At 42.0% G+C, this 14,096-nt stretch overlaps 1 protein-coding gene across 2 annotated transcripts; it reads left to right on the top strand.

Moving 5' to 3' along the window:
- Nucleotides 1-800: 800 nt before the first annotated feature.
- E2F8 (E2F transcription factor 8) lies at nucleotides 801-12,106 on the top strand. 2 transcript variants are annotated; one of them, XM_068194167.1, is made up of 14 exons: nucleotides 801-958; nucleotides 2,202-2,477; nucleotides 2,815-2,971; nucleotides 4,068-4,373; nucleotides 5,012-5,173; nucleotides 6,569-6,706; nucleotides 7,017-7,226; nucleotides 7,743-7,827; nucleotides 8,100-8,580; nucleotides 9,459-9,677; nucleotides 10,521-10,650; nucleotides 10,745-11,061; nucleotides 11,175-11,237; nucleotides 11,774-11,996. In XM_068194167.1, the coding sequence occupies exons 1-13, from the start codon at nucleotides 920-922 to the stop codon at nucleotides 11,199-11,201; spliced, it is 2,547 nt and encodes an 848-aa protein (XP_068050268.1). In that variant the 5' UTR covers nucleotides 801-919; the 3' UTR covers nucleotides 11,202-11,237; nucleotides 11,774-11,996. The 2 variants fall into 2 exon arrangements, with proteins under 2 accessions (XP_068050268.1, XP_068050267.1); XM_068194166.1 differs by lacking the exon at nucleotides 11,175-11,237 and having other exon boundaries at nucleotides 11,774-12,106.
- Nucleotides 12,107-14,096: the final 1,990 nt, after the last annotated feature.

Here is a 14,096-nt window from a genome sequence, read left to right as displayed (position 1 = left end):
TAAACGCCAGGTGCGGTGTGTTTGAAATACAACGTGCGCGGTGGGTTCCGAGGAGCGCGGCGACCATGGGGACCCTGCGAACTGGCGCCGGAGCGGCGGGCGGGACCCCGTGAGGGGAGCGCAGAGCCCGAGCGGCCCCTGACGGACGGGACGGGTGAGGCCGGCGGAAGCGGCGGGTAAATAGACTCCGCTAAACCGCCCGGCGCCCCCCGCCCGCTCCGCCCCGCGACCCCGCGGCCGTTGGGGCGGGAGGGAGGCAGGAAGGGAGCGAGGGAGGGAACCCGCCAAAGCCACGGCCCGAACCCCGCCGACACTCGCCCGGCGGCGGGAGGCGGAGGGAGAGGCCGCGCAGCGCCGCGCTCCCATTGGCCGCGCGGGCCGCAGCGCTGGGAGCTGATTGGGAGCTGACTGGGAGCTGATTGGCTGCTGCGCCCGCCGCGCCCGCCGCGCCCGCCCCACCCGGCCGCGACGGCTCCGCGCTTTGAATTCAAACCGGCACCGGGAGCGGCCCGGCCCTTCGGCCGGGCCGTGGCGGGTGGTGGCAGCGCTGCTCCCTGGGGGCCGCCGGCTCTCCTGGACCGTGGGGTGCGCGGCGGAAGCGGAAGGGCGCCGGGGTAGCGTCTCCCTCGTGTTTAAACGCACCGCCGGCAGCGCCGATGGGCGGTGCTGGGCCGCAGCGGGCGGGGCGGGGCGGGGCGGGGCCGGGCCGGGCCGGGCCGGGCCGTTGGGCGGCGGGCGCGCGCGGGCCGGGAGACGGCGGGACGAGCCTGGCGGCCGCGGAGAACAACGATAACCAGCCCGTCACGGGGCACCCGGCCAGTGCCTCCCTCCCTCCTCCCGCCCTGCAGAGCCGGCGGGACCTGCGATGCGAAGCGGCGCGGCAGGAGCGGCAGGTGTCGCCTCCTGAGGCGGCGGGAGAATGAAGCCGGCGGGCGGGGAGATGGGAGCCGGCGACAAGGTAATTCCTCCACTGAGCGAGAGCAGCCGAACCCCGGGGCTGCCGCTTCCCGCGGGGCGGTGACAGCCCCGCTGCCCGCGCTCAGCCCGGCTGGGGGTGAAACCGCTTCGGTCGGAACGATCGCGCCTAGAAACCGCGGGATGGCAGAAACCTAGAGCGTTTTACCGTCACTTCAATTTCTGTCCTCAACAAAAGTTCCTGAAACATCATCTCTCACGACCTTTATCCACGGAGTCCGTGAAGAACACTTCTTTCTCCGGGCTCTCCTCTCCTCTTCGTTTTTCCCTTAACAGAAGGTGTGTGGAGGAGCAGGGATAATGATGTTCGGAGCGTGTTTGTTTCGGACATTCTGTGGTGCCGTGAAGGGAAGTTGCGATTGGAAGAGGGTCCCGCGGAGGTGGGGCGGCGCTGGGCCGAGCCCACTTCCCTCACAGTTCCAGGCTGGCCAGCCTGCCTGGAGCCCCGGGCACCTCCCCGAAAGGGGCTCCGAGACCACTACAGACCCCAGAACCATTTCTTGGAGGCCTCTGCGGCGCCGACCGCGCATGCGCAGAGACACGGCGAGAAAAGTAAAGAGGGGAATATGAGGGAAACGATAGGGAAGTGGATCGGTCCCTGATCCAGCCCGCCCGGACATCCCTTTCCTCCGCTTTCCCGTCTTTATCGTCTCCTCTCATGTTCTATCTCGGCAAGCCCCGCGATCACATTCCATCCCTTACTCCGCTCCGAAGTTTGTTGAGAGAGCTGGGAGCTTGTTAAAGTTCACTGTAAAAGTTAAGAGCTTGTTAGTCAATGCTTCCATGACTACTAAATACCGGGCTGGTCGCCGGAGTTGAGGCGATTATATGATAAAGGATAAGAGTTCCCTGACATACAAGCTGGTGTCTATTTAGCTCAACAAGAATTTATAAGCAACATCACACCCACTCCCGGGTCATTACATGTTTCAGCTGTTATTTATAGCTCTCTACAATGCATTAACGTATGTTCTGATTGTATTTGCCTCAGAGGAAGGAAAAGGAAAATTATCCGAGAAATAAATGCCTGGGGACCAGAGCCTTAGCTACAGGCACAGAAATGGTTTTAGGAAAGGGACTCATTGGTTCAGAGTAGGACTGGAACCCTTGACTTGGAACTACCCAAAAATGTGATGAGTCTCTATCCCCCTTTGACTGTTATTGATAAATAGATCATGGTGCACCTGGGTTTTAACATCACCGTTGTTCTTTTCCTTGATATGTAGGAAAATGAGCATTCTGAGCCATGCAAAAATGTACTGAAAACCCCTTTGAAACAAGCGGCTACCTCACAGTTGGTACTGTCAGAGAGACAGCCTGACTGTCAGCCTCTAACCACACCCCCAAAACCGAAGGAAACCCCTCCAGCAGATCCATGGACACCTACTTCCAACCTGAAAATGCTGATTAGTGCAGCTAGTCCTGAAATTAGGAGCAGAGAACAGAGAAGGCAACTGTCAGACAGTTCAAGTGAGGTCCTACGGACAAAACACTGTTTGCAGGTATGTTGTAAAGTTGTCTGTATTTATTTTCTCTCTCTCTTTTTTTTTTTTTTTTTTGTTTTGTTTTGTTACGGTAGCTGATAGCTGTTTATTCAGTATAAAAATTATACATTGACACAGCACATCTTTTTTTAAAGTTATGGTTTTGGAGCATTTACCAAACATAAGTAATGATATTGACTAGCTACATTCAACAGGTAATGTTCTGTTTTTATTTCACAGTTGCTAAGGACAAAAGGAGAACACTGGCCCTTTGACAGTGCTCACTGTGAAGCTGTTAAATATCTGTGCTAACATATTAGAAACCTCACAATCTCTTTTCCTTATTCCCATGTAGGAGCACTTATTGGGGGATGAATATGAAAAATCTCAGCCAAGTCGCAAAGAGAAAAGTCTCGGATTACTGTGTCATAAATTCTTAGCTCGGTATCCTGACTACCCCAGCCCTTCACAGAAAAGTTACATTTGCCTTGATGAAGTCACTGAAGAGCTGCGTAAGTTGGTGTTCATCCTATTAAATATTTCTTCATGCAAATTTGCCAATAACCTGCCATTTTTGTTAGTATATTTTTGCTCCATATAATTTTGGATGCTTACTCTGTTCTCAAGTTTATTTAAACCCAGTTTTAAACTGCTAATTCCTAGAGCAGTTCTTTTAGAATGCTGATGTTTCCTCAGTGAATTGAACTGAAACACTGCATTCTGTTTCATATTGAACATCTAAATTATTGCTTATACCACAAATATCCAGTTGCAGTTTTTTTAATTCAGAGATGATACCTAAGATTAGTGGTTAGATTTTTGCAGCAGGAACTAGCATTTCTCAAACTGAGTCCACAGCTTCCTGTCTGATCAGGTCATCAAAGCGAGAAACATCTTTCTGTTCTTGATGGTATATTAACTTTCTCATTCTGTATCACTATTTTTATATTGCACCAATAATTTCTGTAGATTCCACATTTCTAACATGAAGCTGAAGCTTTTTTAAATCAAAAAAAGTTATGGAGTTACAGTATTCTACAGCTTATATGTGGATAACAGTTTTAAAATTTTAAAGCTGTATGATTTACCTTTTTGTACACTTGGTACAAAAGGACATAACTTTTAGGAAATGTCTGGTCAAAACCAAGACTTTATCAGAAACCAGGAGTTTATCAGACAAATGAGAAGAGTGTGCTAATAAAATGACTTGTAAAAGAAGTTCTAAAACAGTTTCCTACCATGAGTTTCCAAGGTTATTTAAGGACACAATCTAGAATCAATGCAGTAAATAATTAAAAATGCTCTGTTTTTTTCTAAAGCTGGATTGAAACCCATGTAATGGCTCTTCTGGCAACAGTAAGTTTTGTTTCTTAAGGAATGCTGAAAGCCAAGTATAACTCTGGAACAGCAAGTCCTTGCATGTATGAAACAAGATTTGTTTTCCTTGCTGGCAAGACCTGGGAGGGCTATTTTCAGTTTGTGCTGTGGAATTGGCAAAAATTATTTGGTAGTATACTAAGAGGAAGGACAGGACTCTGTGCTGCAGGTAATGCATGAGTGCACATGTGTTATGTGGCAGAGCTGTCAGGTTCACCTTTCCCTCTGCAGATGTGGAACGTAGGCGCATCTATGACATTGTGAACGTGCTGGAGAGCCTGCACATGGTGAGCCGCCTGGCCAGGAACAGATATGTCTGGCATGGGCGCCACAACCTCCCCCAGACCCTGCAGGCCCTGAAAAAGGTGGGGGAAGAGAACAAATACATACAGCAAATCCAGATGATCAAGAAAAGAGAGTATGAGCATGATTTCGATGCGGACAGTGAAAGGAATGAAGAAATGGCAAGTTCTTTTGGCTCAAGTGAGCAGTCAGAAATGTCTTTTGTCGAGCTCCCAGGAGTGGAATTTCGTGCTGGTAATAATTCTCTATAATGCCAAGAATAATATGTACTTTAAATTATACATTTCTATGAACTTGAAAAAAAAAACATTTATTAACCTTCCTTTTTTTTTTTCTGAGGTGGTGCTGCCCCAAAGGCACCACAACTGTTTGTAGTGAGAAAAAGTGCTCTGCACTCTTTCACTTGTCTTATTCATTCAGTTCTTGTAATTTGTTTCTACACCAGATGAAACTGTCAAATACACCAACATATAATCCAATTGCCATTACCACTGAATTGTTATAGAAATCAGAAATTACTACTAAATGTTGTAGAAACTTGAAGCATAAATTACTCAATTTGTTTTCTTAATTTAGCTTTGATTCATGGAAGAAATTTTAATTAAGGGTTAAGCATGTTTAAGAGTACAAGTTGTCAGACAATGGGAAATGTATATGTGGGATACACCACTGTCTCTTCTTTGTAGTTAGACTTGGTATCCACCCAATCAATCATCTGTGACAAGGTCACGTAGAAACATGATTCTGGAGTCAGCATTGGCCCTGCCTAGTCTCTGTGTTATTCTTACAATTACTGACAAATTTCTTCAGTGTTTTATGTTTGTTGCTGGTGTGTCACTGAATATTTTAATCCTTTTTCCTGTCTGCTGCAGCATCAGTGAATGCCAGGAAATACAAGTCCTTACGAGTGATGAGTCAGAAATTTGTGATGCTGTTTCTTGTATCAACACCTCAAATAGTGAGCCTTGAAGTTGCTGCTAAAATCCTGATTGGAGAAGATCAGTTAGAAGACTTAGATAAAAGCAAGTTTAAAAGTAAGTACAACAGCAAGTGTAAGCTAAATTAATTATCCCAGTACTAATTCATATAAGGAAAAATACAGTCTTATTTTTCCTGCCACAATTGTTTATTTGAGCCTCCAGAAACTCACTAAACACCTTCTGCAGTTTATAATTTTTGTATTGATACATAATGCCCACCTGAGAGGAAAAGTCCATTAAATCCGCCCTTCTGAAGTGTTGTTACAAGGCTCCATATTGGTAACAATTTCTCTTTCCTCAAGCACCCTGTCAAAGTTTTCAGCATCATTTCACCAAAGATGCCCCAGAATCATGCAAAATCTGTGTTCTGGCCACATAACTAACTTGATAGAAATCTAAAGAAATTCTGTAAAAGTCCTGTGACTAACTTGCATGTCAGAGGAAGTGAAACCCGTTGCTCTAACTGCCAATTATTTATTCATTCTTTTACCCTTCTCTCAGTTCCCTGCACACTTCCTCTCCTTCCCCTCCATTCAAATGAAATGGTATTTCTAGGTCTAGGTCAGTAGATATATAATAATTAAAAAGGTGCTGCTTTTGAGGGATAGTTGTGGGTTCCGTTGAAAGTTAGACTCTTCCTTAATTCTCAGATTCCTTTGCTTGTTTGGGTTATTTTTTGTTTTAGTTTTGAGGTTTGGTGGAATTGTGTCTATGTGAGTACTTATCCTTGCTGGTTTCAGTTCATGATTTCCTTTCCACTGCCTCACAGCAACATAGAGAGGGTGGGTGGCTACTCAGTAGGGTTTGTTTGCTTGCTTTTATTCTTCCATAAGAAGAACCTGTCTCACAATAAAAGCATTTTCAGGGCATTCCATCTGTCTACCTGTATTTCAAGTATCAATCCCGTGTTTTACCATGTTCTTGGTTATGAAACAAAAAAATTCCATGACCTAAGCACATTCACTTTGCTCTAGAACTCACTTGTAATTTGACTTCTACCTGAAACTTTTCCCTAATAGCTCAACCTAGAGACAGGGAAGATATGCAATTATCCTGTTGGATTTTAGTGTGTCTCTTCCCTCCAGTTCCCACATTTGCCATTGCATGTGTGTACCTGCACTTTAATCTACTTACATTTACTTCAGGATTTGTGTAGGTTTGATCATTGCACAGAAATTAACTTGTTTTGAAAACATTCTTTTTTTCCATATTTAGCATAATAAACTTTGCAGTGTCTTCTAGATCTGTATCTATGTCTTCTATTTTACATGTAAACTTTGTATCACAATATTATTTCATTGTATAAATACCTGTTCCACAAAATTGCTCTTACAATTTTTAAAAAATCTTTTTCCTTTTAGCTGTTTAAAGGGTGTTACAACATTTCTTTATCTGATATGTGCTAACTTGTTAATTGCAGTTGCTATACTTTCCATTTATTTCTTCCAGCCAAAATTAGAAGACTTTATGACATAGCAAATGTTCTCAGCAGCCTTAAGCTTATAAAAAAAGTTCATGTTACAGAGGAGAGAGGTAGAAAACCAGCATTCAAGTGGACAGGACCTGAGGTCTTGCCAAATACTCAGGGTAGGTGTATGTGTCATTTCCTTTTGTTCTGCTGATGATATTGATTGGGTTTTTTGTTTTCTCCACTAGAAATTTTTGACCGGAAGACAGAATAACTAAGCAGAAAATCTTTTACTAGTCCCACCACTGTCCTTATCAGCACAGTAATCAGTATCTATTTGCACACAGTGATGTTCAGCTATTGAGATTCTTGAATTTCCATGTTTGCTGCTGTTGGTACTTCAAGAATTATAATCCAGGCTCAAATAATTGCTTTTAATTACTGGATCTGCATATTATACCTATTTTCTTATTTTTTTCTGTTTTTCAGATACAAAACTTGAAGCAACTTCTACAACCTCTTCTCCACCTATTTCAGAATCCATCACTTCCAAAGAGCAGTGCTCAAAAGCCCTTTTTCCTTCAAAAGGAAAGCAAAACTTCACTCGGCATTCATCTCTAATAAAATTAGTTAAGAGTATAGAGAACGACAGAAGGAAGATCCAGTCTGCTCCAAGCAGCCCAGTTAAAATAAGTGCCAGTATGTATCTTTTCATAATTTTTCTTTAAGGGACTTCTTTTTCTTTGTTTTTAAGTCAGATGTAGTCTTGCATTAAATATTTGGGATGTGTGGGTGGCACCTCCTTTCAAAAAATACATCTTAAGAGCTATCAAAAATACAGAAATGACTAGAAACCTTCTGTTTGTCTAGAATCACTGAATATTGGATCTTCTCTGAACCTACTTTGTTGTAGAAACTCTGCTTTGGTTCATCCTATCTAAGCAGTTCTGTATTCCAAAACATGGCCAGAAAATTACCTGTCAGTATTCATGTTCTTGCTAGGGATCCTCTCTGGGGCCTTTAAAACATCATGTTTTTAATGTTTGATGTAAGCTGATGTCCAATTGATCCAATCAAATCTGGGCTGAGTTTGAGGATAAATTATCTCATTAAATGTTACATTACATAATGCCGTCTCCTCAAGTTAAAGTTAAATTTTTACTTTGAATTTGATGAACTTACTGTTTTGATTTGTTCTTCTTCTCCTCCAACCAGGTACTTATCAAAGTTTACCAGTTTTCCCAAATACAATAGCTCAGTTTCCAGCAATCACTAAACATCAGCTGGAAGGACAATCCAAGTAAGTTTGCAGAAGTTTAAAGGTGAGAACAAGTTAAAGTTATGCTCAATTAAAGTGGGGCAATAGCCTGCATAAAACAGTAACCTTGAGTACTGCAAGCTAATTTTTCATTTATTTTCTTTTTAGTGGATTGAGAAGGTTCACAGGTTCACATTAAGACTTCGTATTACAGCAGATAATATACATTACAGAAGATAATTTGTCAGAACATTCATTTCTACATGAAGGAATTAAAACACATTTGGGATTTTTTTGTTTGTTTTTTCCTGAAGGACAGCAGAAGAGATGCAAATGAAATGTGCCCTGTCCTCGCCTGAGACTGTCCCCAAGCCTGAGCCCTCTCAGCAGCCAGCTCTGAGCCAGTCCCTCGGGGTGTGCCCTGCAAGCCACAGCTCTGTGTCACCAGTCATCCTACCTCATCCTCAGTCTGGGGTTTCATATGCAATCTATCTGCACCCTTCCCAAGCCCACACGGTGACAACCTACAGCCCAGGCTTCATGTTGCAGCCTCTGCCATGTGCTAAAGTAACTGGAATTAAGAGTAATAATTCAAAAGTATTAAATAAAATAACCACTGAGGAAGGGGACATTCAGAGAGGTCTGGATGAGCCTACAAAATCCTTGGCATCTGAAGAAAGACCTGAAACGAAATCAGAAACATCTCAGCGGTGCCTTAAAAGGTCACAAGCACTACCAGGGACTAATTTAATTAAAAGGCGTAAAAGTGATGAGGAAAGCCTTGATACTTCTTTGGTAAGTTAAATTAGTTCTAAAATGCCACTTAGTGATGTTGCCACCTACTCATTTTCAAAGTGATGTAGGAACCTGCCAGTGAGTGTAGGTGTTTTAAGTAACATCAGGCTTGAAGAGATGGTGTTCATTTGCTGTGCCTGCTGATATTTGAGAGGCTGGGGTTTGTATCTAATCACTTTGTCTAAGAAGACAAAGTGTACAGGTGTAGTGAAAATAAAGCAGCTCACAAAACACTATGTCAAAACTTACTATTTATACATGATTTTGGAGTAGGTCAGGTTGAGAGCAAGGTTGAAAGCAAGAGATCTTCAAGGTCCCTTGAATTCTAGGATTCTGTAAACTTGCTGGCATCCATTTTTGGCTTTAGAGGTGTTAGGAGGAAAGTGGATGTATAAAAGTCAATGGACAGGGAACGTCCCAAAATCCTGATGCCTTCAAAGTATTTCCACTCAGTGTTGGATTGTTGTAGGCATAATAGAACAGCACATGAAGTTAATAAGAGGTTCAGATAAACTTGATGTATATGGAGAGATTGGGGCTGGATTGTTTTCTACTCCTCAGTTAATGACTGTTTTAGCATCTCTGTAAATTATAAATCTGCTGTAAATTTGGCTTGCTGAAATAGTCATTGTGTGTTATAGGTGTGCTATGACAGCACATGCTATCCAACATGCACTAGCTGGGAAGAAACAAGATGTGATATGGACCTGTCTGTCCTAGTGACCAGAAAATTTTATAGTACAAACTTGGGAATGGGGAGGAAGTAAAAAGCTTTCTTTTCAGTTTTTAAGAATGTATAACTATTAATGTAGGGCTCTAATTGAGGTTGTTAAGCTTTACAACACCTGTCTTACTTTTTGTATGTGCTTTTTTCAAAGGGAGAATCCACTAAGAATGAAAAACCACCTTCCAATAGCTCACAAACTAATCATGAAATGGACAATGTCCAGGAAGAGAGACAAAATGAAACCAAAACAGTAGATCAAAACGTGGCAAGTTGCTGTGACCAATGTACAAAAGAAAATATTCCAGAAGATGAAGATAAAATCAAAACAAAACAAGACATACCTGTGGCATTTGCCATTCCTGCTCCTGAGGTAAGATTTGTCTTGCCATTCCATAGGAAAACACTGCTTGGAGTCTCTGCAAAAGAAACAAAACTACAACAAACTACACCTACATAGGTTGTCTTTGGCTGAATTCATTTTAGTGTGCTTTTAAAACCTTATTTTGTAGGAATGTAGGATTTCTGTTTTTACACTGAGGACATAAAGAGGCTTTCAGGCTTCCATTGGAATGTAGGTCACACTAAGGAGCTGAGGGCAGTATTGAGATCCATTACCTCCCCGTCCTTTCTTTGCATTATACTTACTGTCAAATGCTTTGAAACAGAATCACATGAAACTCTCTTCATCAGTAAAATTCAGTATTCTGCAGTTAAGACTGATTGCTGTAGAGAACCTGAATAAGGAACAGTTCTGTTAGTTCTGTTGACAAAAACAGAACATGTAAATGCAAAAGTTTTGTCGTCCAATATTTGATTTATGAAAAACACACTCCAAGAATGAAGTGATGTGATGATTTACTGGGTCCAGAATGTTTCTTCTGGAAAAATAGTATTCGCTATCAGGGTTTCTTTTCCATCTGGTCAAATTGCACTGTGTTAATCTAAAGTGGATTTCCAGTTCCCCACCAAGAGTATCAGCTGGAAATGAAGCCAGCTGACTTCTGTGTGGTTTTAATTGAAAGAGCATGTCCTTGAGTCTGTTGTGTCTCATTTCAGACAGAAAGTAGTACAGGCATGGGATATGGCATCCTGGGGACATGGAGGATAAAGAATAAGAACAAGGCAAGGGAGGGTTGCAGTTTTGGAGAAAACTTGAGATTTGTTTATTACATGTTTGGGCTAAAGGTGTGCTGTCTCTTTCTTTCTTTCTTAGACTTTTTTTCCGTCTGGTTATCTTATTCCTCTGACTCACTGCACCCATGGCAACAAGGCAGAGTGCTCCACTAAAGAGAAGGCTGGGGTGTGTTCTCTGCAGCACACAGCCTACAGCTCTCCCATCACTGGTGAGTGTCCAGGGAAACAGGCACAGGGGGCTGGCTCAAGGGGCCAGGGCCAGCTTGCCCTATTTCCTTTCAACACTTGATGTTTCTGTTCCAGGTGCCATTCCAATGCCAGCCTCAGAACTGAAGACAGTCAATATTCCTGCTTTTCATATAACACCCTTGAACATAATGCTGTCACCAAATTCCATAGCTGCTGCACCTGTACTGAGCAACTCCTGCCTCAATTCAAGCAGTACCAGTTCTGCCCCAAATCCAAGCTCTTCAGCTCTGAACTTTATGCTGCAACACATAGGACTAATACCTGCTGGTGTGCAAATTCCTGCAAATCCCATTCTTCAGCACGTGCCAGTCTCTTCCCAATCAGAAAATATCAGCCTTAGCTCAGGGAGCACAAACGTGCAAGAAGGGAAGGTGAGTTAAATTATATTGCAACTCCACCATGGTGGGTTGAGTGGGAAGTGCAGTGCAGTAATTCCCTTACAGCAGGTAAAATTTATAAATAAACATTTCTTTTTGATCTTTAGAAATCAGCATTGCCCAAAAAGAGCTAACAGTGAAGGCCAGCCTAAGTACAGTAGAAATGAGAGGTTAGCAAGGAAGATAAGTGACTTATTTGTGGTGGAAGTGGAGCCAGCTGGAAGATGACAAGATGTGAAGAGACAACTGTTTTAGAGGGAAGATTTTATGTATCTGAGAGATGTTTTAATAAGCATAATCTGAGATTGTCCTTATTAAAAAACTGTCCCTTTGTTATTTTCTTTTCTTCTTGTTACTTCCCTAATCTACCCTCAAGTTCTTGTGTTTAATAATAGCTATTCTTTTAATAGGATAGGACTGTACAGGATTTAAATTTTTTTTTCCTCACAGGAAGTTTCTCTTTATATTTTATATAATACTGTACTGCCTAATATCTGTTTATGTTAAAAAAGAAGGGGATGAGAAAAAACATATTTTTATGTATTTATATACTTATAAAAGAATGCAGGTATATCCTTCTCAGTAAAAAGTTTAGTTTTTAAATTTCAGGGGGAAAAAAAGTTTGGTAACATCCTGCAGAAACTTAGAAGTAGAATTTACTTTTTAATCCCCCTTAAATGAAAGTAATTTTCTCTTTTCTCTTCAGTCTTCTGCTCCAAAGGAACCTCAGGAGTCTCAGGCAGTTACACAGAACTTTTTCCGCACACCAGGAGGGCCAAACACAGAACCTGCACTATCTGCAAACTCAGATGATACCCAGAGAACCTCTCAAGGAACTCTATATATTCCTCAACGAAAACTTGAAGTTTCAGAAGACTAATTTTGGGATAAGGAATTGCTGATTGTGTTAACAGGCAAAATTGCTGGTAGAGCACTGCACACATCTGGCATTGTATGATGGACATGTATTGCCAAGACCTCAATGCTGGAATAGCCTTAACTGATGCTTTAGAAAATAAAACTGACTCTTAAAGAGAAAGTTAATGCCTAATGAATTTTTCTAAAAGGCTTTTATGAAGTACTTTAACAGCAAAGTTATGTATCTAGTGGGTTTTTTTGTGAGTGTGTGTTAATTTCTTCTATGCAAAGTAAGCTGAAATTGTCTTTGTACAGAAAGGTACAGTCTATCAGTCAGTACATATTTTGCACCAAAAAAAGAAGTACTGTGAGCGTGTAAATATTTTATGTCTTAGCAAAAAGGCCATAGGTAAAATGTTTTGCATCTGTGTTTAATGATATTCTTTTGTAAAGCTAATAAGCACAAAAAAAAACCCCCAAATTTTCTTAATCAATTTTTATATAAGATAAGAATTATTTATATTGTATTTTTAAATCAATTTGTTCAGATTAAACTTACATAAAACTCTACACTGACTTTTTCTGTTTGATCAGATTATTACCTAAGTTACATATTGCATATGCATATATTGCATATTCACTGGCATCTCTTAATTCTTCTTTTATCAGGCAGGGGTTGCTGTGTTCTGAAGGAAGGGGGGGAAAATGGTGTTTTGTGAAAAAGTTAATTAAGTAACTCAATGTAACTTCTGAACTCTTATCAGTAGATATTACAACTCCTAAAAACAAGTCAGAACAAAAAAGTTAGGAAGGAAGATAGCACCCTGGAGCATTCAGGAGCGTGTGTCCAAATGTCACAGAAGTTTCAAACAGGTTCAATCAAACCACTTGAATTTAAATATGGCCAGCAGTGTCTCATATACACTGAAGGAAGAAAGATGAAGACTCCTCATACAGTTAACACTCAGATAACAAGTAATAGCTGACAAATTAAATAAAAATACAGTGTATCTGCCTTTCCAGGGGAAACGTGCCTGGCAGACCAACCTGGGATAGGAGAAATGGTAGCAAAGCCCAAGATTCAGGCTTGGACTGCACAAATAAAAATTAAAACAGCTACCACATTAAAAAAAACCTCAACTGCTCTTTAATAGTGCAAAGTTCTAATACAAAATATACCTGACAGAATAGGATCATTATTGAAATATTCCTAAATGAGGGGGAAAGAGGAATAAAAGGTGGAAGAGGGAAGAATTCTCACTAGAGCACTGAGTAGATTTTTCTTTTCCAAAGAGATAACTGATCTTCTTTACACCTGCTATCAACTTCATTCTGGAAATATAAAGGCAAAGGTTTTAGAAACTTGCATTACTCAAGGAAACAAACTACACCCCTTTCATTTTTGAGCACCACAGCTGATAGACTAAGAAACTGCAGTAATTAGGCTTGGGGAAATGGTCTCTCACACATGGTGCTGAGAAAGCTGAGCATATTTTGGAAACCTGAGCATGTTTTCTGACTTTCTGTCCAGTGTCCCTTAGCTCCTGGCACACTGCAATTGCTTTTTCATGAGCACTTTTCTTCCTGTGTGCTGGTTTTGCAGGCTGAAAAGCTGCTGCTTTCTCAGCTCCAAGGGGCTCCTGCCCCAGCAGACCTGCCTTTGTCTCTGACAGCCCAGCTCGCTGCTCTTCCCACCTTGCCTCACCTCCCCTGGAACGTGCCCTGAGTGCCTGATGTACTCTGGGGAAGTCCCTCTGATCCCCAGGCTGGCTTTGCTTTGGAGTTGCTGTGTTCCATCTCTAGGGGCAGGGCTTTTTACTTCCACTAATTTATAGAAAACTACTTTCTCACTCCAGTTCAGGCATATGCAATTCCAGTCGAGTCTTTTCTTCCAATCCCAGGTCCTGCTAAGCACAGCTGACCTGGAATGACAGGTAAACCCAAGTAACCTGTACAGATCCAGCTGTTCCTTGGCACTGCAAAGAGCTTTTCAACAAGGGGCACACAGCAGCACAGAAATTAGGCAGCACCCAACACCAGGAAAACTAAACTATTGTCACCTACATTTTTCTCTTAAATCCTCTGCCAAAACCATAGGGAAAATACTTATATTTTGGGGCAAAAGCTTTCTTCGCAGAGTTCCCTGCAGTTGGTTATGGTGCAAATCCATC

This window comes from Anomalospiza imberbis, chromosome 6, assembly GCF_031753505.1.
Source record: "Anomalospiza imberbis isolate Cuckoo-Finch-1a 21T00152 chromosome 6, ASM3175350v1, whole genome shotgun sequence".
In the NCBI taxonomy this organism is placed as follows: Eukaryota; Metazoa; Chordata; class Aves; order Passeriformes; family Viduidae; genus Anomalospiza; species Anomalospiza imberbis.
Note: the sequence above shows the minus strand (reverse complement) of the source record. Positions and strands in the feature narration are given on the sequence as shown.